This window comes from Arvicanthis niloticus, chromosome 26 (assembly GCF_011762505.2).
Source record: "Arvicanthis niloticus isolate mArvNil1 chromosome 26, mArvNil1.pat.X, whole genome shotgun sequence".
Taxonomy (NCBI): domain Eukaryota; kingdom Metazoa; phylum Chordata; class Mammalia; order Rodentia; family Muridae; genus Arvicanthis; species Arvicanthis niloticus.
In genome coordinates this window covers 810,623-833,310 of record NC_133434.1, presented here as the reverse complement: position 1 = coordinate 833,310, position 22,688 = coordinate 810,623, and the positions used below count along the sequence as shown (strand labels likewise).

The following is a 22,688-nucleotide window of genomic DNA, read 5'->3' as shown; positions in this document are numbered from 1 at the left end:
ATCTGAAACTCCAGTTCCAGGGGATCTAATGCCCTCTAATAGCTTCTGCAGGCACCAGGCAGAGATGTGGTGCACAGTACACAAACATATATGCAGGCAAAACACCAGCACACATTAAATTATATAAAAAATGAAGATTAGGGGAGAAAACATCTTACGCAAAGGTTATGAAACAGAAAGGCCCAGAGGAAGGAACAAATGTGGAAGGCTTTGGGAACTGAGGAGAGTTTGGTAAACTTGGATCATGTAGAACAAAACATAAGGAATTTAGATTTTGTTTGTTTGTTTTTTAAGACAGGGTTTCTCTGTACAGTCCTGCTGTCCTGGAACTCATTTTGTAGTTCAGGATATCCACCTGCCTCTGACTCTCAACTGCTGGGATTAAAGGTGTGTGCCAACACTGCCTGGCAGGAATTTAGATTTCAAGGAAAAACCATGACATCTTAGTTAAAAATAAAATGATCTGGTAGTACTTGGACTTAAGAAGTGGAGAATGAAATCAGGGAACAATAATTTCCAAGCTACTAGAGTAGTCAGGAAAAAGATGGCAGTGTCTTAAACCAATATAGCAGGATTGAAAGGACTTAAAGATTAGATTCAGGGCAATCAAGTGAGAAGTGATGAAGGAAAAAGGATAATGTATAGTTCTTTGAGGCTGAATGAAGACAAGACCTTGAAAATCACGTATGGAATCTAGAACTATATACTTGGCAAACAAGAGAGCAAACATTCTATATATAAGGTTAGGAAACTAGGCAGTTTTGGAAATACGCAAAATTGTCCTTAAGTTTCAATTTCTTAGACAAGTTTGAATTGAGAGCTATGAGCACAGTCTCATGAGGAAAGGACAGGCTCCATTGGCACTCACCTGTCATCGTCATCTGCATGAGCATTGGTGCTAGAAGTGCTCTGAAGTGTAGGCAATCCTTCAGTGACTCCTTCATCTACTGAGCCTGCAAAAAAGAATTGTTAAAAGGGACAGTTGTTATGTTTGGTGCAAATAACCCAAGATGTTAACTGTTAACTACAAGTCACATATCCAATCCTCTAACTTACCTAGTGCTCACATCTTATTAAAGTGTAATGTTTTACACAGAAGCACAGGGTTTGTGGAGCCTTGGCTGTCCTGGAATTCACACTGTAGCACCTGCCTCTGCCTCCCAAGTACTAGGATTAAAAGTGTGTGCCACCACCAACTGGTATAAACCACCTGGTTATATTTTATTTTTGATTGAATGTTCATGTGATTTAAAAGTAAATCACACAGGACAAGATGATTTAATAAATGTAGCTTCAATATTTAAAATTTTCAGGTATATTTCTTTCATGGGAACCTTGGGAAAATAAGCAGTGTAATGTAATGCAAACTGAAATCCACATAAAATTAAATGATACTGATACTTATTTAAGAAAGCATTGTTAATTTGTATCTTTTAGAAGTTACTTTGTTGTCACAATTTTTACAGACAATTTAAAGGACAAGGGTCAAGTCTGAGAGATGGCTCAGCAGTTAAGAGCACTGGCTACTCTTCTAGAAGACCTTGGTTCTTGGTTCCCAATACTCATAGTGCTCTAACTCCAGTTTAGTGTTATCTAGTTATAAACTTGAATTATGCATTCATACATGCTCATATACTATTATATATTCTTGCAGCTTCATATACTGTAGCATATTCACATTGTTATAATTAGTTTATTTTCACTGTTATAGAATATTTATAACCTATTCCCTCGTGAGGGAAGTATGGGATGTTCTATGAACTCTGCTGCTGAGAATGCTCTTACGGAAGTAACTTAATGTACATGTGTAAATTCAAATCCCTGTTCTATTGAATTGGAAATTATATACTTCCCTCCTGTTTTTACTGGTTAGTTATCTTAGTCATTTCACATACTCTGGACTGGGGATATAGCTTAGTGGTAAATCAAACGCCTAGCATGCAAAAAGCCCTGGGTTCTGTCCCTAGCAACTCCTCCCAGCTCCTGGGGCAGAATATAACTTAACCAAAGTCTACCCAAACCCTTCACAACTTTGCACATAATGCAAGGATGGCTGACAGCCTGAACTCCCTTTCCTACTGGCTTTGATTCTATAGCAAATTTTTTTGGTATTTTGATTGATTGGGCCTGCAGATATTACTGCTCTGTTGTGCAAATAATGCTTACTTATATTTCTTCATGCTTTGCCTGTTTGTTCTTAAATATGAGACTTATTTATGCTTAGCTTTGCCTGATGGAGGCCATCCTAATATTTTCTAGTAATGATTTAGTAACTTTAAAAAAAATTGCCCACCTGAAAACAGCTTCACTTTATTTTTTGAGTCAGGGTCTCATGGAGCACGAGGTGGCACAGACCTGTACCCAAGCCCTCAGAAAGCAAAGGCAGGAGCTTCACAACTTTTTATCTTTTCGATACTTGAACTCTCTGTATATTCCTGCCTGTACCTCCTGAGTCCTGGGATTACAGAGTAGGCCACTGTGCCTGGTTTTTGCAGCACTGGTGATTAACCCTGTATGCTAGGCAAGCACTCTACCAGTTGAGCTACATCCCGATCCTTCATTTTCCCTACTGAACTCACTGTATGTGCAATCTAGATTAGCAGTTACTTTTCTTAGGACAACATCCCACAGGGTTCTGATATTCTTTCCCTTATATATTTGTATGTTTTCCTACACCCTGATTTCTCTAATATAGTCTTTATTTTCCCTGTCTCTTCAACAAAATATTAAAATGATTTGTTTTTAGACTCTCAATTCTTTTTTGCTAAATCCAATCTGCTGAGATTTTAATTTTGTTTTTAGCTAGAATTTTTCTTCTAAATCTGCTGTTACTTTGTGTATAATTTACTGCTCTCTCTCATTGTTCAAACCTGTTAACTGTGCTGAGTAAGCATATTTATTAGAAACTGTTCAATGGCTTTCTGGTCCCTTTTATTCCAGATTTCTATCATCTTTTCCTTGTTGGTGCATCTCTGTTGCCTTGTTCCCTTCTTATCCTTTATGGTTTGTGGCCTTGTTTTCTGTCTTTTGAAATCATTTATAAAGAACTGATTTATTGAGGCTGAAGTTAAATATGATCTCTTCCAAAGGTTTATACTTGCTTCTGCTAGGTTCTTGAATGTGACTTGTGATTGTAAGGCTTGTCTGCATGTTGTATAACCAAGATGACTGTATGTGCAAATGATCTAGTGGGTGATCGCTTTTCAGGAAGTGCCCCTCCCCTTCTCTTGGATATACATGTAAATGCCTGTGTATGTAGGCCAGAAGTAAACATCTCACTCCTCCTAGAATGCCCTCTATTATATACTGAACTCAGAAAGGTCTCACTTGAAACCATAACTCACCAATTCAACTAGTGTAGTTAGCCAGCTTGCTCTGGAGGTGTGTGGGGGAGAGTGTCCTGTCTTCAGCAATTACATATGTTTTTATGCTTGGCTGGTTTTATGTGGGTGCTGGGGTATCTGAACTCTGGCAAATGCCTTACTCACTGAACTATTTCCCCAGTTCCCTCCTTCTTTTTTGTCTACCCACTGCCAAAGGACTGGAGTTTCAAGGACAAGCAGCAGGTTTAATTCTAGTGATTCAGACTTTTAAGGTGAGCAACCTCTCTAAGACTGAAAAACTTACACTTGCTTGTATAGAAATTTGGTTTCTATTCCTTTCCCTCTGTGTTTGGAAAGTCCTCAACACTTGCATGCCACCTGGAGAGACTATTACTAGTTGTGCTTTTCTTAATAATTATTAGGCCCTTTCAGTGTAGATTTGTTTGAGACAGGAGTCTCATCTGGCTCCTGCTGGCCTTCAATTCCTGTGTTTTCCTGATATGATAGTTTGTGCTACCAATCACAAACAAGTAATTATATGAACTAGAATCTGAATTAGATGACTTAACAGCAAGCTGTACAAATTATTTATTGGTAATGTTTCTTATATTATTAACAACCTCTCCCAGAAAAGAAGAACAAACAGACATGCTGTTTAACGTGATGCTTCTCACTGACTACCTTCCTCAATGATCAAATCTCAAATAATGAGAAAACCTTAAAGTGGAGCTGATTCAACTTTCCCTGTTTCCCATTTAGGATTCTAACCTTTTCAGAATAACCACAGCCCAATGTACAATTCTCTAGAAGCTTTTAAGCACAATGGAGGTGTGGTATGAATCCAGCAAGGGAGGTTCTGTCATGGCAGACACCAGGCTTTCATGGTTTTTGTACAGCAGGTTCTTATGTCTAGGCATTCTTCCATGATCAACAGTAGGTTATGTGGAAGATTACTGCTGAGAGTTAAAAGTGAGAAGCCATTTGGGTCACTGTGACAAAACCCTAGAGTAGATACTACAACACAGACAGGCAAAGCTAAGGATCACATGATGGATAGTAACTGAGAAACAAGCCTGTGATGCTCAAGCAGGTACCAGAGGCAAAATCCAAGGCTTTTGAGTTCTGGACATCAGCATTTCTAACTGGTTATGTTCCTGGGTATCATAGACAGTTGGGATTTCTTAGCAACAGGCCCCTTAGGAACTAAGAAGTTCTTGGTTGGAGGTAAGGTTCATAGGATCTGCCTGAATTCGTTCGAGGCCAGACTGGTCTACAGAGTAGAGTGAGTTCCAAGATAGTCAGGGCTACACAGAGACCCTGTCTCAAAATCAAACTCACCCACCCCAAAAAAACAACAAAAACCAAATCAAACTAAAACCAAACAAACAAAAGAACCGGAAGAAAGAAAGAAAAAGAAAGAAAGGAAGGACGGACGGACTGGAAAAGCCCCTGATCACTAATGAAGATGCTATTACTGTTTATAGGCAGTGTCAAAGACAAAACCAGGTATGATAAAGGAAAGCCTGGATGATTGATCTAGTGGCCTTGATTCTCATCATTAGGTTACACTCCTAGGAGAGGGTGGCATCTTGGTGAGGTAGAAATAAGAACTACTGTGTCTTGGTTTCTAGAATGTCAATAGCTTATTTAAAAAGCTGGTCAAGGTCCTGTAGAGATGGCTCAGGAATTAAGACTGCTTCCTGCTCTTCCAGAGGACCCGAGTTCAGTTCCCAATATCCATGCTGGATCACAATAGCCTGTAATTACAGCTCTAAATATGATGCTCTTCAGGCCTCTACAGACACTTGCGTATATGATACATACAGAGTAAAAACTATACATCTGAAACAACAAAAAAAGACTACTTCAACAAAATAAAATGTCACTTATATCTTGGTTGTTAAATCCATAATTCAACAGATAGTAAGCATGCAAAAAATAAAAGTAGTTTACTCTTTCCTATGGCTATCAAGTGTACCCAAAGCTAAAACTACATCACTTCAAAGTTCCATCCATATTGTGGAAGTTTTGGCATATGTGTGAAAATATTACTTATATAACTATGAACAAAAAATAAATTTCGTAAAATTTTTCCTGATATGATAGTTTGTGCTACCAATCACAAACAAGTAATTATATGAACTAGAATCTGAATTAGATGACTTAACAGCAAGCTGTACAAATTATTTATTGGTAATGTTTCTTATATTATTAAAATTTAATTTTAATACAATTTTTGGGTTGGAGGTATAGCATTCAGTAAATCTACAAAAGGCCCTGGGTTCCATTTCCCTCTTAGAAGTCAGTGACGACAGCTAAGAATTTTGGACAGACACTTCTTCCTCTTGAGACAGTAAAATCAATTTGTGGCCACAATTAGCTTGATTTGGTAAGATCAGGCTTATAAAATCAACCCACCCTCTTGACAAAGAATGGTATACAATATAGCTTCTTTTGTATCAAGAACTCATCAGACACAGCAGACCAAAAAAAAAAATAAAAAGGTGTAAAGACCCTTTACTCCTTTACTTATAGCCCATATACACCTAGCACTACAATGGCACAGCCCTACATGGACCTTATAACTGATCTGTGTATCAAGGACAGGGCAGGTACCTCCTCCCTCTGACTGCCCTAGGGCTTCAGCCGGGCTTGGTTCTCCCCACAGTTGACAGCCTATTTGACTACCCATCCACCTGGTCCCATTTAAACCTTCTTGCTCTAGCTTTGCCTTTTAACCTTGCAGTGGACTCAACTGTTTCTGCTTTCAAGTCAAGAAGTAGGTTCTTCCTTATGGCTATTTTGGGGTTCTTATTTTACCAGTACAGACTCTAGTTCCATTTCTATCAGTCTACTGAGATCTTCTGATTTCTGTTGTAGTCTATTATAATCATTCTGTAAATCATACACACACATATATGTATATACATACATGCATTTACTGTGTGCTGCATGATGAGAGGTAATATTAATGATTAAAACTGAAATAAAAGAACATGTATCCACCTTATCAATTACCAGTATAGGTGAGGCCAGCTGGTAAATTTGCTGTTAATGCAGCTGTGACACTATTGTTATTAGATAAATTCAGACACTGTCTTTAGTACAGCATGTTAGACAAGAGGGCTGAAGATCTAGTGGTAGAAAACTTTTGCATGTGAAAAGTTCTATGTTCACTGCCTAGTGTCAAAATGAGCAAGGCAAGGGAAAAAGAGGGGAGGGAAAGAAAAACAAGCAGCCTAAGCCTAACTCTCAGGACCAGATCAGACCCTCAGGAGTAGGCCTAGTACTCTTAGCTAGCCCACAGTATTCTGTTAGACATAACCTCATAAGGCATCAATGTCAGAGAGTTACTACTCTGTGACTCTTATTAAATGCAAGAACGATGTGAAAAAGTGTACCTTGCAGACAGAACAAGGTGACTACAGTCACAAAAATACCTACATCATTCTTTCTTAGCCAGTAAGTTATGGACACTGTAGACTCATTTCAGTCTGCACTTTTAGAAGATATTTATTGAGTTCAGTCATAAATTTATAACTGCTTTTTGGTATCCATGGTACTAAGCAAACTCTCTGAAACACTCCCTAAGATCATCTACCTCAGGCTTAAATCCTCTGCTAACTCCTACAAGTATCTTACCAAAAAACAAAACTCTAAAAGCGTTGTGGTGTGATCTCCCTTGTAATAAAGGGAGCAATGAAGTGAACCGCTCACTACAGCTGGTCTGTAGTGATAGGACTGACAGAAATAGTAGTCTAAGAGATTCTCTAGTTGCCATGCATTAGCTCTTTGAGAATACTGAAGATTGAAAATCCTTTTTGGGATACAAACTGCCTTTGCCTGGAAGGTAAATTTATGAGCCAAGCTCAAGCATTTCAGTGACTGCCCTTTGCTGTTGGGTTTTGTTTCCTATAAACAAGATCTCTTAGGAGTATTCTGGCTTTTTAATCAGATACAAATTATTCTTTGGTGAAATGGTTTTGTAGTCTTTTCAAAGACTTTTAAGTTAACAGACAGCCAGTTACAACTGGGAATTTCACGTGGAATCTTATGATTAGCTCTTACAAGTTGACATGATTCATGCTTCAAAAGATCTGCGTGCTGCCTACACTATCACAAACAGACTAGACCAGAAAAGAAATACCTCCCGTCACATAATAATCAAAACACCAAGTGCACGAAACAAAGAAAGAATATTAAATGCAGTAAAGGAAAAAGGCCAAGTAACATATAAAGGCAGACCCATCAGAATTACACCAGACTTCTCACCAGATACTATAAAAGCTAGAAGATCCTGGACAGATGTCATACAGACCCTAAGAGAACACAAATGCCAGCCCAGGCTACTATACCCAGCAAAACTCTCAATTACCATAGATGGAGAAACCAAGATATTCCATGACAAAACCAAATTTACACAATTATCTTTCCACAAACCCAACGTTTACAAAGGATAATAGTAGGAAAGCTAGAAAGAGCATGAAATTAATCCTCTTCCAATAAATCCAAAAGAAGATAGCCACACAAAGATAATTCCACCTCTAATAACAAAAATAACAGGAAGCAACAATCACTGTTCCTCAGTATCTCTCAACATCAATGGACTCAATTCCCCAAATAAAAGACATAGGCTAATGGACTGGATACGTAGACAGGACCCAGCATTTTGATGCATACAGGAAACCCACCTCAGTGACAAAGGCAGACACTACCTTTATTAAAGTAAAAGGCTGGAAAACAATTTTTCAAGCAAATGGTCCTAAGAAAAAAGCTGGAGTAGCCATTCTAAAATCTCCAGCCTGAGAACACAAAGGGAGGGACTCATGGCTCCACCTGTATAGGTAGTTGAGGGTGGCCTTGTCAGGAATCAGTGGAAGTGGAGGGCCTTGGTACTTGAAAGTTTGGATTTCCTAGTGTTGGGGAATTCAAGAGCAGGGAGATGGGAATGGGAGGATGGTGGGAGCACACCCTCATAAAAACTCCCAGAATTATATGAATTAAACATGACAGAGGCAGGCCGCCAGAAGACTAGATTCCAGAATTCAATCAAAAAATTATCTTGATACAAAAATCTGTTTTGAGAATTGTATATTGCAGAATACACAGCCTTGGGGTATCTACTCATCAAGCAAGCTGAGACCTGCTCAAACCTCTAATGTCCTGAAATTCCAGCTGGATGCAGTGAAGACACAGCATCAGAGGCTTATCAATTTACTCTTCCCCCTGACCCTCTTCTAGTATCTCAACGCCTGTAATCAGCTTGAAGAAGTTAATGAAGAGTTGGTGCTCCTATTCCCTGGGCTTGGGGACTGAGGTGGTTAATATTGGGCTGTCTTTCTAGGGAAAAGTAGTGGTTTTCTTGGAACAGGGAGGAATAGTTAGGATTTATTGCATAGCCATAACCTATTGGTAGAAATATGTATAATTGTTATTAAGATGAAGTTATAATTTCTTAAATGGTACAAAATTTACTTTGACTTCAATTTAAGATTTTCATTGGTATGAGTTTCTTATTGATATAAAAGTGAGATTAATATTGTTACTCTCATAGGCACTGTGCCTATATAACATATTTAGGAATACAAGGCTTAGACCCAGTCCTCCTTTAACTTTTTTAACTGATTTGAGATGGTTAGCCTGTGAGTTAAGGGCCTATAGCAAATTCATGGCTCTGAGTTTATTGTTAGGGTGTTTTCTATATTTTATTTAGAAATAGCTGAGAGGAGTTAACAGACAACAGTCCAGATTGCCTTACATGGATAGCTGGTTTTCAAAACATCAGAAGTCCACAGAATTGATGTTACAAACATTTCTGTATTAATGTTCATTTTGATTAGAGACATGTCTGCTCCTGACAGCTTCCTGTCTTGGATTCTAAGAAGAAATTGAGCATCTTTGGAGTTACTCCAGTTGTGGTGAGACAGCCAATAGGCAAGAATTGCCTCTTTTCATCTACAGACATATTACTGTCCAGAAAAGGACACAGCCGACTGATTATATCTGCCAAGACAGAGTAATCAGCCCTTAATAATTTGGCATCAGTAAGGTCTGTCAGATGATCCTGGGCCAGAAGGCTGAAGAACAGATGCTCCAATGGTTTGTAGTATAGGGACTGTCCAGGTGTTCAGAGGTCTCTATAAATTGGCTAAGTTTTAGAAGCTATGCTTTGTGCTTCCCGTAATTTTAGTTAACTCAGTCATTCTGGATTTCTGACGGGGTTGAAGACTTATAGTCTCATAGCCAATCCTGGCTATTTACTTTGAGAGAAAACATTTGAGAGGATGGTTTTCAGCTGACATTCATTCTAAAGCCAAGAAAAAAAAAAAGCTAGGTTCAGAACTAAATGTTTTAGTTAGGAGAGATGACAGAGGTTCTAGTTAGTCAACAAAATGATGAGTCGGGTATTAGGTCTATCTTGGACCTTACTGACACAAATTGGTATAGTTATGCTCTAATTGTATTTTAAGAGAAAAATTTTATTTTAACAGGAAGGGTATCATGTAGGAGGAGCTAAAGAGAAACAGAGAGGGAGAGGGAGGAGGGAAGGAGAGAGAGGAGAACATGGAAGCAGATGTTGCCTGTCTCCACCAGTCAAAGATAGTTGGTATATCTAGGTTGGGTATTGGGTTACACTTCTGATTCTATGGGCATCTTGTTATTGAGCATTACCAAACTTATAAAGCCTTTGATTAACATTTTTTTAAAAAAAGTTACTAATAAAAAAAAAAAGAAAAAAAAACAGAAAAAAAAATCATTAAAAAAAAAAAGAATAAGACCTTATTTGCAAATGGGGCCTTTATGGATATACTCAAGTTAAAATGTCTTTATATAAGACTAGGTGAGGTCCTGTATGCCATGATTAACCTATCTATGGTGGGCAATGCATGTGCCCTATCCACTATGTTTCATTATTGTTGTTGTTATTTTTGAGATAAGAGTCTTACTATCTCAAACTCACAGAGATCCATCTACCTGAACTGGTCTCCCTGGTCCTGGGGTTAAAGCACATGGTACTAAATCTAGCACTACTCTGCTCCAATTCTGCTCAGAGCAGTCATCGACTCAATAATCATTTTCTCAGATTCTCTGTGGCTAAGAAAGATCATGTGGTATAGATTAACACTAGTTTTTAAAGAGCCTCTGGGAAACCTTAATAGTGCATTCCTGATTATAAGCACTAACCTTTTCTACAACCTAAATCTCAAGATGAAGTGAACTTTTTTAATAACAACAAAGCAATAAGCCTACAGATAAACTGATAAAGGTGGGAACTTATATATAAGGAGCCTAGAAGACTGATTACATTGTAGATCCACATTACCAGTTTTGGACTTTCTATTCTAGATCATATCATGTAATTAAAAATAAGATCCTGTTTGAAGGGACCTATTACCTGCAGTTGAATGGAACTAATGTTCAAGGCTCTCCACAATTTCTTCTTACTAGCTCCTTTGGACTTCCCACTCATTCCCCACTGCTCCATATATCCTTGCTTTGCTGTATATCACTCTGCACTAGATTAAATTATTACTATAACAATGCCTTTTTAACTTGTCTAGCACAGGAGGTTTACTAGTTTTTTGTAGTAACTTACTGACATATCTGTTTCTCCATTTGGGCTAGTATCCCCTTTGTTGTAAGAACAATGCCTTCTCCTTACATAACACTGTATTGTAAGAACAGTGTCTTCTCTTTACATAGAATCATGTTTGGCACCCTGTTTAAGTTTTCAATATATATTTCTGTTTTTTTTTTTTTTACATTTATATGTTAATTTTGAGAGGGAGAAAAAAGCCTACAAGATTTGCCTCAAGATTTATGCAAGAAAAAGCCTCTTTTTAATCAGAGAGGTTCTAGGACTCAAACTTGGGTTCTCAGATGCTAGCAAATGCCCTTACCCATTAAAAAACAAAAACAAAAACAAAAACAAAAACAAAACAACAAGTGGATCCCCTACCCCCCCCCCAGGTTTAATACAGCTCATACCTTGACTATGTAGCTGAGAATGAAGGTGTGCTACTATTCTCCTGGCTAGTGCTAGGATTACAGCCCACATCATTAGTTTAAAAAGTGACTAAAAAGTTTAAGTAGAATTTCAAAGTCTGTCTTCTTTTGTATTAAAAGTATTCATAGCTGGGTGTGGTAGTATATTCTTGTTATCCTAGCACCCAGGAGTCTGAGGCAAGAGTTCAAGGCCAACCTAGACTACAATGCAAGATCCTGTCTCTTTAAACAAACAAAAGGTAATTCACAATTTTTATTTCTACTTTTGTCCCTTATATCCTACTGAACTTTGTTCCTTCTCAATGTGTACCTTGTTAAACACATACATAAAACTTATAGTGCTAATACTATTTTTAAAAAAGCCCAATCATCAGCCAGGTACGGTGGCTAGTGTCTTTAATCCTTCTGCAAACAGAGGTAGGCTGGACTTCTGTGAGTTCCAGGCCAACAATGGTTATTCACTGAAACCCAGCTCCAAAACAAACAAACAAGTAAACAAACAAATTCAATTATGTTTTAGCTCCATTTAAAAAAATAATTTCTACAGAACTGAGCCCATAAAATAAAAACTTAAATGTTTGAATTGACAATAAAAGCCACAAAAAATATAGGAGACATTATACCTATAGAGGAAGACTGTGGACTAATCAGAAGATCCTCTTGAACTGGTTCACTTCCAGGCACCGTCTGCTGATCACTCAGTGAGCTCTGAGATGCACTAACAGGCTGGGACACTTCCTCATGGACCTCCTCATCACTTAATCTTTCTACTTTGACCCGGACATCTTCTTCTGTACCTAGAGGCAAGGTAGTTTTTGTGCTCTCACAAGTCACATAGTCAGCCATTCTTCTACCTGCCTCGGATGGGCCTGGCAATTCTAAAGTCCGGGTATTCTCTGCCTGCTTTGCTTTCTCAGGCTGAACCCTTCGATCTATTCCAAAAGGGAAAGTCCATGGAAATGCTAAAGAAGAGTCAACTGGCTGATTTCTATTTTCTGCATAGGAAGCTGAAGAATTCAATACCTGGGGGGAACTTGTTTGTGTGCTACATTTTACAGGACTCTCAGGAGACATAACAATGTAGCTTTTGCGTTTTCTCCGGGACTCTCGGCAGACAGGAATGGTTCTTTCCACAGCACTGCACTCTGAAGACACTGGAGAAATGCTTCCATCTCGAGAAGTAAAATTGCAGTTGGAATTATTTTCTTGTCCAGCATCTAGACCCTTTTCTGGTTGGCTATTAGGTGTATTCCACAAAATACTTGATTTCATGAACTCTGAGCATGTACTAGCAACACTAAACATTTGCATATAGCTGGCTGCCGCTAGAACATCAATGATATTTTCCGTGTTAATTGACAGAGTGGCTGTGTAAGCGTATTCTAAAAGAGGTATAAAGCCAGTCACTGTAACATGATGCAGATCCAACACATTTTTGTTCTCATCCTCTGTTTGGCCCACAAGTTTGGTTCGAAAGAAATCACTGCAAGCGGCTAGTACCACCTTGTGAGCCCGGAAGATTTTGTCCTGGACACGAATAGTGATATCACAAAAATGTCCATCATTTCGTAGCATATTTAGTTTTCCCAGCATTTCCTGGCTGTGGGAAGAGGAGCTGTGAGTAAATGTTTTCACACCCATCTTTTTTTCCCCTCTTCTATTGATGCTCTTCAAGGATGCAATGAATCAGAATTATCCTAAAAAATACAGAAAACAAAACATCAAATAACAGCTTAATAGTTGAAATGAACTATTTATACTATTTTCATGTAGGCACTGTACCAAAAAAGATATTGAGAGAGAAAAACTTCAGGTATGGAATATATTAAAAATACATTTTCTGTTCTGCTGTGATGTCAAATTCCTACAGTTCTAGTACTATACAAAGGTTACAAGTTCAAGGCCCTCCTGTGCTATATACAGTAAGTCTGAGGCCATCTTGGGCTATAGGGTAAGATCCTGTGTCATACAAATTAAATGAAGGCACTAATAACAAAAATACATTCTCTAAACCATCAACCAGTGGTCTATAAATTACTGTATTAATGAGAGGCATTTTAAAACATCAGCTAAATGACAATTATAGAGTGCTTTTATATGCCAGAAACTACTGTAAATATTTAACACATGATAATCTTTTGACTGTCAAAGACACCTTGGTCAGTAGGTATATAATTATTCTGCTTCTAAATGTGAACATGCAGCAAATACTGCTAGGCAAGCATTATATAATAATTCTATCAAATATTTTATACAAATAAATGTATAGGGGGAAGCAAGAAGAGAAAAAGAAAAGATTTCAAGATTTTCAAAAAGTCTGAATAATCTAATGACAGGAGACAAAACTGTTCCCTGTTTGACATCATGATAAAGGATAACATGAAATGGACCCTGTGCTAAGAAGGTAAGAGAAATGATGCAATAGAAATAATGATCTTGACCGAATTCAAACCTGTTCTAGGAACACTTACTCTGTTATATGGATTAAAGGAGAAGAAAGTCACTTAAGATCAAGATCGTTAAAGACAACAACCAAAGAAACCTGCTCCACATATTCTTAAACACAAGTAATCACAGGCAGACAGAGTAGTGCATGCCTATGATCCTAGCTAGTATTTTGGAGGCAGTAGCATTAGGAAAATTACCACAAGTTCAATGCCAGCCTGACATACATGATGAGTTCCAGCCCAACCAGAGGTACATAGCAAGATTCTGTCTCAACAACTAAAAACAACACACCCAAACCCAAACTTAAAAACAAACAAACAAAAACCCAGAGTAATCACAAAGAGATAATATGGCTAGGACTGATCTAGGCACAAAATAATTTAATGGATTTGATAATTTTTCTTTCACACAAACAGGTCATTGCTGTATGTCAGTAAACTGGCCCCTTGTTTTAAAAGCTGGGCCATCAAGAGTGTCTGCTTTGATTTCAGTCACGTGACTGAGAGCAGAAGAATGATTTCAGAGCAAATGACACTCATGACCCAGGAACAATCTGCACGACACATAGGCATTAAAAAAAAAAATAAGAAAGTAAACATCATAGTTTGAAAACATTCGAGAGAATGCTAAAATGAGACCACTTCAAACATGATGTGGGTGGATGCCCCGGTACTGTATCAGCCTTCCAAGTAAGTACATGTCTATTTTTGAAAGGAGGGAGTGGAAAACTTTTCCAACCCGGTGTTACCTCCATTTTCCACAATCAAAGAGCTAGAAATTAGGAGAGGAGTTTTGCCAATAATCAGTATGTTTTGAATTCCACACTCCATTCAGCTCTATTCTTTCCGAAAAGGAAAAAATAGTGATTGCCCTCAACTACATGATCCCAATCAAAGTAATCACTCTTGATGGCCCAACTTAAAAAGTAGAGGCATGATTTCTCTTTATCTTGAGCCTTATACTTATACTTGGAAGAGCTCTAAAGGACATGAGCCTAATTTTAAAGCCAGCCAAGATGAGGAAATATACCACTATTTTCCAATAGTACATAACAGCAAGGGTGGAGTGATTGAAAGTATAGGATGTAAACACAACACTGGACTGGCATCTTGATTACATCATGTAGTGATAGGAACTTTAACCTTTGTACTTTAATTTCTGCAGCAGTACAACAGGGATAATAGAACCTATATCACAGAGTTCTGAGGATAATCAAATACATGTTTCAGATAGTAACTAGCAACAGAGAAATTCAGTAGTTGGAATAGTAGTAGTCTCTCCCAATTCTAAAAGGTCCAGAAACTACAATTAGCTCTTTGGGAATCCTCATGTTTCTATGTCCTCAGCTCTGAGATCATAGGTACATAACACCATGACCAACATTTCATGTGGGTGCTGGTTAAGTGGAACCCAGATCCTCATGCTTGCTTAGCAAGCACTTTGCCACTGAATTATGGTTTTCTGTTTCTATCTTGATTAAGAATACAGTGTAGGGGATTGGTCTAATGCTGTTTGTAATCAAATGCTAAACTCTGTACTTCAAGATCTGGTTGCTCCAAGACAAGTAGATTCTCATGTATACCAACATTTGTTGTGTGAACCTTGCTCCCCAAGTCAATAAAGGTTAAAGCCGGTGATTGGGCAATAGATAGAGGTAGGCGGGTTTTCAGTTACCTGTCCATAGGTCTCAGGTAGAGAGGAGAGGAAGAAGAAAGGAGAGGGAAAGAGGTGGAAGCCTCCATGAGAGGAGATGAACCATGAGCAAGTGGCCAAGAGAAACAGCAAGTAACAAGGAACAGATGTCTGGAATATAAGTTAGAATAGCTTCAAACCTGCCCAATCTAGGCTTACATCTTGTACACAAAATGCTTGGATTATGTGTTTTTTATACAGGCTGGCTAGAATGTATAATTCATAAATAATTCATTATTTATTTACTTTCAAATGTTATCCCCTTTCCCGGGTTCCCTTCCAGAAACCCCCATCCCGTTCCCCTCCCCCTGCTTCTATGAGGGTGTTTCCCCCCCCCCCCCACGAACCCCCTATCCACTCCCACCTCACTGCCCTGGCATTCCCCTATACTGGGGCATCGAGACTTCACAGGACCAAGGACCCCTCCTCCTATTGATGCCAGACAAGACCATCCTCTGCTACATATGCAACTGGATCCATGAGTCTCTCCATGCGTACTCTTCGGTTAGTAGTTTAGTCCCTGGGAGCTCTGGGGGTCTGGCTGGTTGATGTTGTTCTTCCTGTGGGGTTGTAAAGCTCCTTCAGTCTTTTCCCTAGCTCCTCCATTGGGGTCCCCGTGCTCAGTTCAATGGTTGGCTGCAAGCATTCAGATCTGTATTTGTCAGGCTCTAGCAGAGACAGCTATGTCAGGCTCCTATCAGCAAGCACTTCTTGGCATCTGAAATAGTATCTGGCTTTGGTATCTGTATATGGAATGGATCCCTAGGTGGGGCAGTCTCTGGATGGCCTTTCCTTCAGTCTCTGCTCTATTCTTTGTCCCCATATTTCCTTTAGACAGGGCAATTCTGGGTTAAAAATTTAGAGATGAGTGGGTAGACCCATCCCTCAACCTAACCTTGCCTAACCTCTGGATATGGTCTCTACAGGTTCTTCCTCCCCTTTGTTGGGCATTTTAGCTAATCTCATCCCTTTAGGTCCTGGGAGCCTCTTGCTTTCCTAGTATCTGGGACTTTCTGGTGGCTACCCCCAGTTCCCCATCTCCCATTGCTACACACCTCTGTTCAATTTCTTGACCCTCTATATATCATCCCCGTCTACTCCCATACCTGATCCTTGCCTCCCCTTCCTTAAAGTCCCTCCCACCCTTTACCTCCTGTGAGTATTTTGTCCCCCCTTCTAAGAAGGACTGAAGCATCCACACTTTGGTCTTCCTTCTTGAGCTTCATATAGTCTGTGAGTTGTATTACCGGTATTCTGAGCTTTTTGCGTTAATATCCACTTATCAGTGAGTACATACCATGTGTGTTCTTTTATGACTGGGTTACCTCATTCAGGATATTTTCTAGTTCAATCCATTTGCCTGTGAATTTTATGAAGTCATTGTTTTTAATAGCTGAATAGTAATCTATTGTGTAAATATACCACATTTTCTGTATCCATTCCTCTGTTGAGAGACATCTGGGTTCTTTCCAGTTCTGGCTATTATAAATAAGGCAGCTATGAACATAGTGGAGCATGTGTCCTTGTTATTTGTTGGAAGATCTTTTGGGTATATGCCCAGGAGTGGTATAGCTGGGTCCTCAGGTAGTACTATGTCCAATTTTCAGAGGAACCGCTAGACTGATTTCCAGAGTGGTTGTACCAGCTTGCAACCCCACCAATAATTGAGGAGTGTTTCTCTTTTTCCACATCCTCGCCAGCATCTGCTGTCACCTGAGTTTTTTATCTTAGCCATTTATGCATGTGAGCACACTGTTGCTTTCTTCAGACACGCCAGAAGAGGGCCTTGGATCACATTATAGATAATTGTGAGCCATCATATAGTTGCTGGGAAATGAACTCGTGGCCTCTGGAAGAGCAGTTGGCGCTCTTAACCTCTGAGCCATCTCTCCAGCCCTAGAAGAGGACTTTTAACTGAGGCTGCCCAAATCCCAAGCCAGGCTGCAGTTATCTACTGCACAGAACAGCAAAAATCAAACTTTAGAAACACTGCAAAACAGAATGGATTGCAAGCAAGCAAGCAAGCAAGCAAGCAAGCAAGCAAGCAAGCAAAGGGTACCACCAGCCACTGAGATCCCAGCTCTTCATTTCCTCAGTCACTCTTGAGTACGGCTAAAAGGATTAGGAGGAACCAATAGCGGAAGAAGTTAATCAAGAATGATCCTGGCTTTCCTTACAACGAAGACATATCCTTCCTTCCAGTCAACAAAGGAACCATCATCTTATCAGCTTACAAAATTCTTCTATGTAGGGTGTACACCTCTTCACAATCTCCATATTCCCTTTATCCACTTCTCACACCATGAATTAAATTATAAACCTTCAGTAAAAACTGCTCTATTGTCCTCTAGAACACCTCAGTTAAACCTCCTCCTTAATTACCTAGTTGAGTGGATACTTATCTGAAGAGATTTGGCAAACTGACATACTCATATCTCAATACAAACAACACAAGTTTATTCAACGTTACTGACACCTTTTGTGCTGCCTACAAGCCTTTCCCCATGAAACAAAAAATACTTCAGAAATCAACCACGTATTCCTACAAGAGATAATCCACAGATCTGTCTGCTACCCAAAACTTCTCTCCAAAGTTATAATGGTTTACAGTCTCTGTTTCCAAAATAATCCAACAGGTCTCATAAGGCTTTTGGTATCTCCTTTATACTCTGTGTGTAACCCTCAATCTCCAGGAAGAATTGAAAAGTTCCATTCTATCTTAAAAAACCTTATCCACCATCTCTGCAGGTTCAACAAGAGGGGCCCCAACTCAATGACTTACCTCTCTCTCTCTCTCTCTCTCTCTCTCTCTCTCTCTCTCTCTCTCTTCCTCTCTCTTAAGATTTAGAGACATTCTCAAGGCATGATGGTTAAGAGCTGTCAACATGACAATATAGAATTGCTTAGGTAATGGAACTTTGGGTATGCTTATGAGGAGTTATTCTGGTTGCATAAAGGTGGAAAGGCCTGCACGCTGTGGATGATGGCATCCCTTTGTTGTTGGGACTGTACAAATAAATAAAAAAAGAGAACTGGGCAACAGCACACATTCTTTGTACTCTGATTCTTGATTGTAGATGGTATGATACTAGCTATTTCAAGCTCCTGCCACCTAACCTTCCCTGTTATGACAGGCTATACCCTTGAACTGTAAACCAGAATAAACCCTTTGTCCCTTAAGTTGCTTTTACAATAGTAATTTGTCACAGCAACAGGAAAGAAGACAAAGATAATGAGCATCTTTGTGCTTAAGCCCTTTCAAGTTATTCTACCACAGGCTTTTCCCCAACACTGCTGTCTTAGTTAGGGTTTTACTGCTGTGAACAGACACCATGACCAAGGCAACTCTTGTAAGGACAATATTTAATTGGAGCTGGCTTACAGGTTCAGAGGTTCAATCCATTATCATCAATTCGGGGGCACGGCAAAGTTCAAGCAAGCATGGTGCAAGAGGAGCTGAGAGTTATTCATCTGAAGGCTGCTAGTGCAAGACTGGCTTCCAGGCAGCTAGGATGAGGGTTTTAAGCCCATGCCCACAATGACACACCTACTCCAACAAGGCCACACCTCCTAATAGTGTCACTCCCTGGGCCAAACATACAAATCACAACTGGCATCCATAACAAACTGTCTCTTGGGAAACCACCTGCCTGGTCTTTGTAGCTTGATTCTTAGAAGCCTGATCAGAGTTCTAAGCTGGTCAACATTTTCTGGCACTCTCCCTCACATCTCACCCAAGATCTTATAATCAAACCTGGGGATTGTATCCTCTTATAGGACCTACAAGCCAGCCTTTCCAACCAAGGGAAGGGTTAGTCTCACTGCAGCTAGACTTTCAGGATTCCTGTCTCAGATCTCTCAACACAAGCTAACCTTTCACACTATACCAGCAAATCTACAGATGACATGCTCCTCTTCAAAAAGGTAAAATGCCAATGTCTGAAGGAGCAGGAACGGTCTTAAGAGACTTTCCACTTGGGTATTACTCTAAATACTTCTGCCCATGGGTCAGACTATTCAGAATGTCCTAACTCTAGCGTGGAACAAATATCTTCAGGGGCATTTCTAAGATGAAGTACACTTCCAAGAAATTTAACCTTGTATTTAAAAACTGCTGAGTGGGTTGGAAGAGATTTCTCAGCTGTTACAAGCACTGGCTGTACTTCCAGAAAACCTGGGTTTAGTCCCCAGGACCCACATGACAGCTCACATTTTCAGTAACTCCAGTCCCAAAGGATCAGATGTCTTTTCAACTCCTGCATGCATTTAGTGCACACACACATATAAGTAGGTAATATGCCCCCACACATGAAATAACAAAATAATAAAAAATAAAAACTTGACTATAATGTTTAAATTTTAAACAATTCTTTTTTGCTTTTCTTATTTTTTCTCCTGGGTCAGTGTATAAGAGTTCTGTATCTCCAGATATGTGGTTGTCATTTCTTTTACTTAGACTCTGACTTTGACTACCTCCACCATCTGCCCTGAACTTCTTTTATTCACTATAGGAATTGCCTCCCCTTTGTTATTGCAAGTTATTCCACTCTACTACAAAACTAACCAAAAAGGCATAAAAGCATAAACTACACAAAGTCATTCTGGTTCCAGATTGTTGGATTTATGTTCTCACACCCCTGTCTACAAGATTCGTCCTGGGCTGGAGAAATAGCTCAGCAATCAAGAGCACATGTCATTCTTAGAGAGGACCCAGGTTCAGTTCCCAACCCACATTGTAGCTTACAACCATCTGTAACTCTAGTTCCAAGGAATCCAATACCTTTGTCTGGCTTTTTTGGGTGTTAGGCAGGCATGTGGTATATACACATAGCAAAACACTTATGCGCATAAAATAAACATATCTTTTTTAAAAGTGTAAAATTTAAAAAACCGCATCTCGTCATAACAAATGTTTTTGACTGGGTAACTATTAACACCGTCTTAGTCAGGGTTTCTATTCCTGAACAAACATCATGACCAAGAAGCAAGTTGGGGAGGAAAGGGTTTATTCAGCTTATACTTCCATGTTGCTGTTCATCACCAAACGACGTCAGGACAGGAACTCAAGCAGGTCAGGAAGCAGGAGCTGATGCAGAGGCCATGGAGGAATGTTACTTTCTGGTTTGCTTCCCCTGGCTTGCTCAGCTTGCTTTCTTATAGAACCCAGGACTACCAGCCCAGGGATGGCACACCACCCACAATGGGCCCTCCCACCTCGATCACTAATTGAGAAAATGCCTTACAGCTGAATCTCATGGAGGCATTTTCTCAACTGAAGCTCCTTTCTCTGTGGTAATTCCAGCTTGTGTCAAGTTGACACACAAAACCAGCCAGTACAAGTCATTGATATTAACATTGTTATTCATGTAAAGGATAAAATTCTCAATGATAAATCCCCACCAATAAATTCAGACCAATAAATGCGAACTAAAATGAATTCAAGCACAGAATTTATGGGTAAGATGGTGGATTGAAGTCCCACCAATAAGACTCAACGAAAGAAACAGTTGAGATAAAACACAATAATCTTTGTTCCTGTAAGCGACAGTACTACCTGTAAATTAATTTGTTAGGTCAGGTGAGATCTCCATGGAATGCAGGCAGGAGTGGCTGGGAATCAACTGAACCAAGAGGCTGCAATGAAGGCAGTAGAAACTGCTAGGGTAGTACTTTTCCTCTACACATACCAAGCCTGTGGGGTCAGCTGCATAAACAAGGGCCAAACATCTATTGATGTGAAGCTGGGCATCCAAGAAACTGGAGCCAAGGTGGAAGATTAAGAAAAGTCCCTGAGAACCCCCAGACCAGCATTATATAATACTCAAGGGCAGAACTGCAGTAGAACCAAGAGCTGGCTGGGACCCTGGGCTCTATGTAGCTGCCCTGGTTGTGGAAGCTGGGACTGAAGTGAGTTACTGTGACAAGGCTGGTTGTCCTTAAAGCCATCGAGATCTCCGGCTCATGCCTGGCCCTAACACCATCATCCACAGAACACCAAGGAGGAAACAGAATCACACACTCAACGCAGTACAGCTGTGCCAGAAACTTACTTGAAAACTTAATTGGTCTAAATTCCCTGGTATAGTACACCCCCCAAATCTGATTTTATGAGTTTGAACTGGAATTGCAAACTGAACACCTCCACGACTCAAAACTCTTCCCCCAATGAAGAACACTGAAGCAAAAATATTTAATCTATTATTACACTTTATCTCTTGGTTTAGTATTCTTACATTTGTCTTTTTAAAAGATATTTTAAACTTCAATCTTGCATATCTCATAATAGTCTTGCTTTAGTTTAAAATTACTTGGTTAGGTTTTAGGACTGGTCTATCCAGTCTCTAGTAGGGCATTTCAATGCACAACTCATATACTTTCTTATTCCTAACCTATCTTTTTTTATACTTCTGAACCAAAAACTCCCATAATTTTAACAATTTGTAATATCTGTAGATCAGAACAGGATCTTAAGCTTCTTCTTCAGGCTTTTCTCCTGTTTTTTCTCAAAGTTGATTTAATACTTATCCCTATCCCCACATTCATCCTTCTTCCTCCCTCTATGAATCTTAGTAACTAAAGTCCTATCATACATACTATCCTTATCCTTATTTTGTTAGCCTCCAACTGTTGTTGTTTTTTTTTTTTTTTTTAAATAGGGGTTGGTGGGGGTGGGGTAGGGGGAGACTACTGTTGTTTCCTGGCTAGTATGGCAACTGTATAACGGGAATAGTTAAGAGTTGTGATTGTTCTTGCAGTTAAAATTCTATCTTGGGAGAAAATATATAGGAAGCAACAGTCACTCTGGGCCATTCGTCTGAGATGATAACTTCTGATCATATGTATCTCAACTCTTCTACAATCTAGCCCCACTTGAACACTGCAAACACTTCAACTGAAGCTAATTCAGCTAATAAAAATTCCGGTCAATGAAATACTCCTAACACAGTAATATGAAAAACAAGAAAAACTAAGAAAACTAAGTTCCTCCCAAAGTTACTAATCCCATGGTATTGGAATCCACTGAGAGTGAATTAGATGAAATCCCAACAATAAAATATAATTATAGACCCTTAATAGCAGTGTGCAAGTAACCATGCCACGTAGTACGAATACTACTTTTGCACTGAAATTAACTCTACCAAATATCTGAAACCTACTACTTTAAAATTCAGCCTCACTAAAAATTTCAGCCCAGTCATAGTGAAGGTCTGACTGTCA

General features: G+C 39.3%; 1 protein-coding gene across 5 annotated transcripts in view; it reads right to left on the bottom strand.

Annotated features, from left to right (window-relative positions):
• Window positions 1-22,688, bottom strand: part of Zbtb44 (zinc finger and BTB domain containing 44) — a 43,083-nt gene that overhangs the window by 8,119 nt on the left and 12,276 nt on the right. For all 5 annotated transcript variants that reach the window (XM_076924571.1, XM_076924568.1, XM_076924569.1 and 2 more), the window contains exons 2-3: window positions 11,954-13,027; window positions 869-953 (exon numbers count right to left, since the gene is read on the bottom strand). In XM_076924571.1, the coding sequence (XP_076780686.1) occupies window positions 869-953; window positions 11,954-12,971 (1,103 nt within the window). In that variant the 5' untranslated portion in view covers window positions 12,972-13,027. The remainder of the gene's footprint in view (window positions 1-868; window positions 954-11,953; window positions 13,028-22,688) is intronic.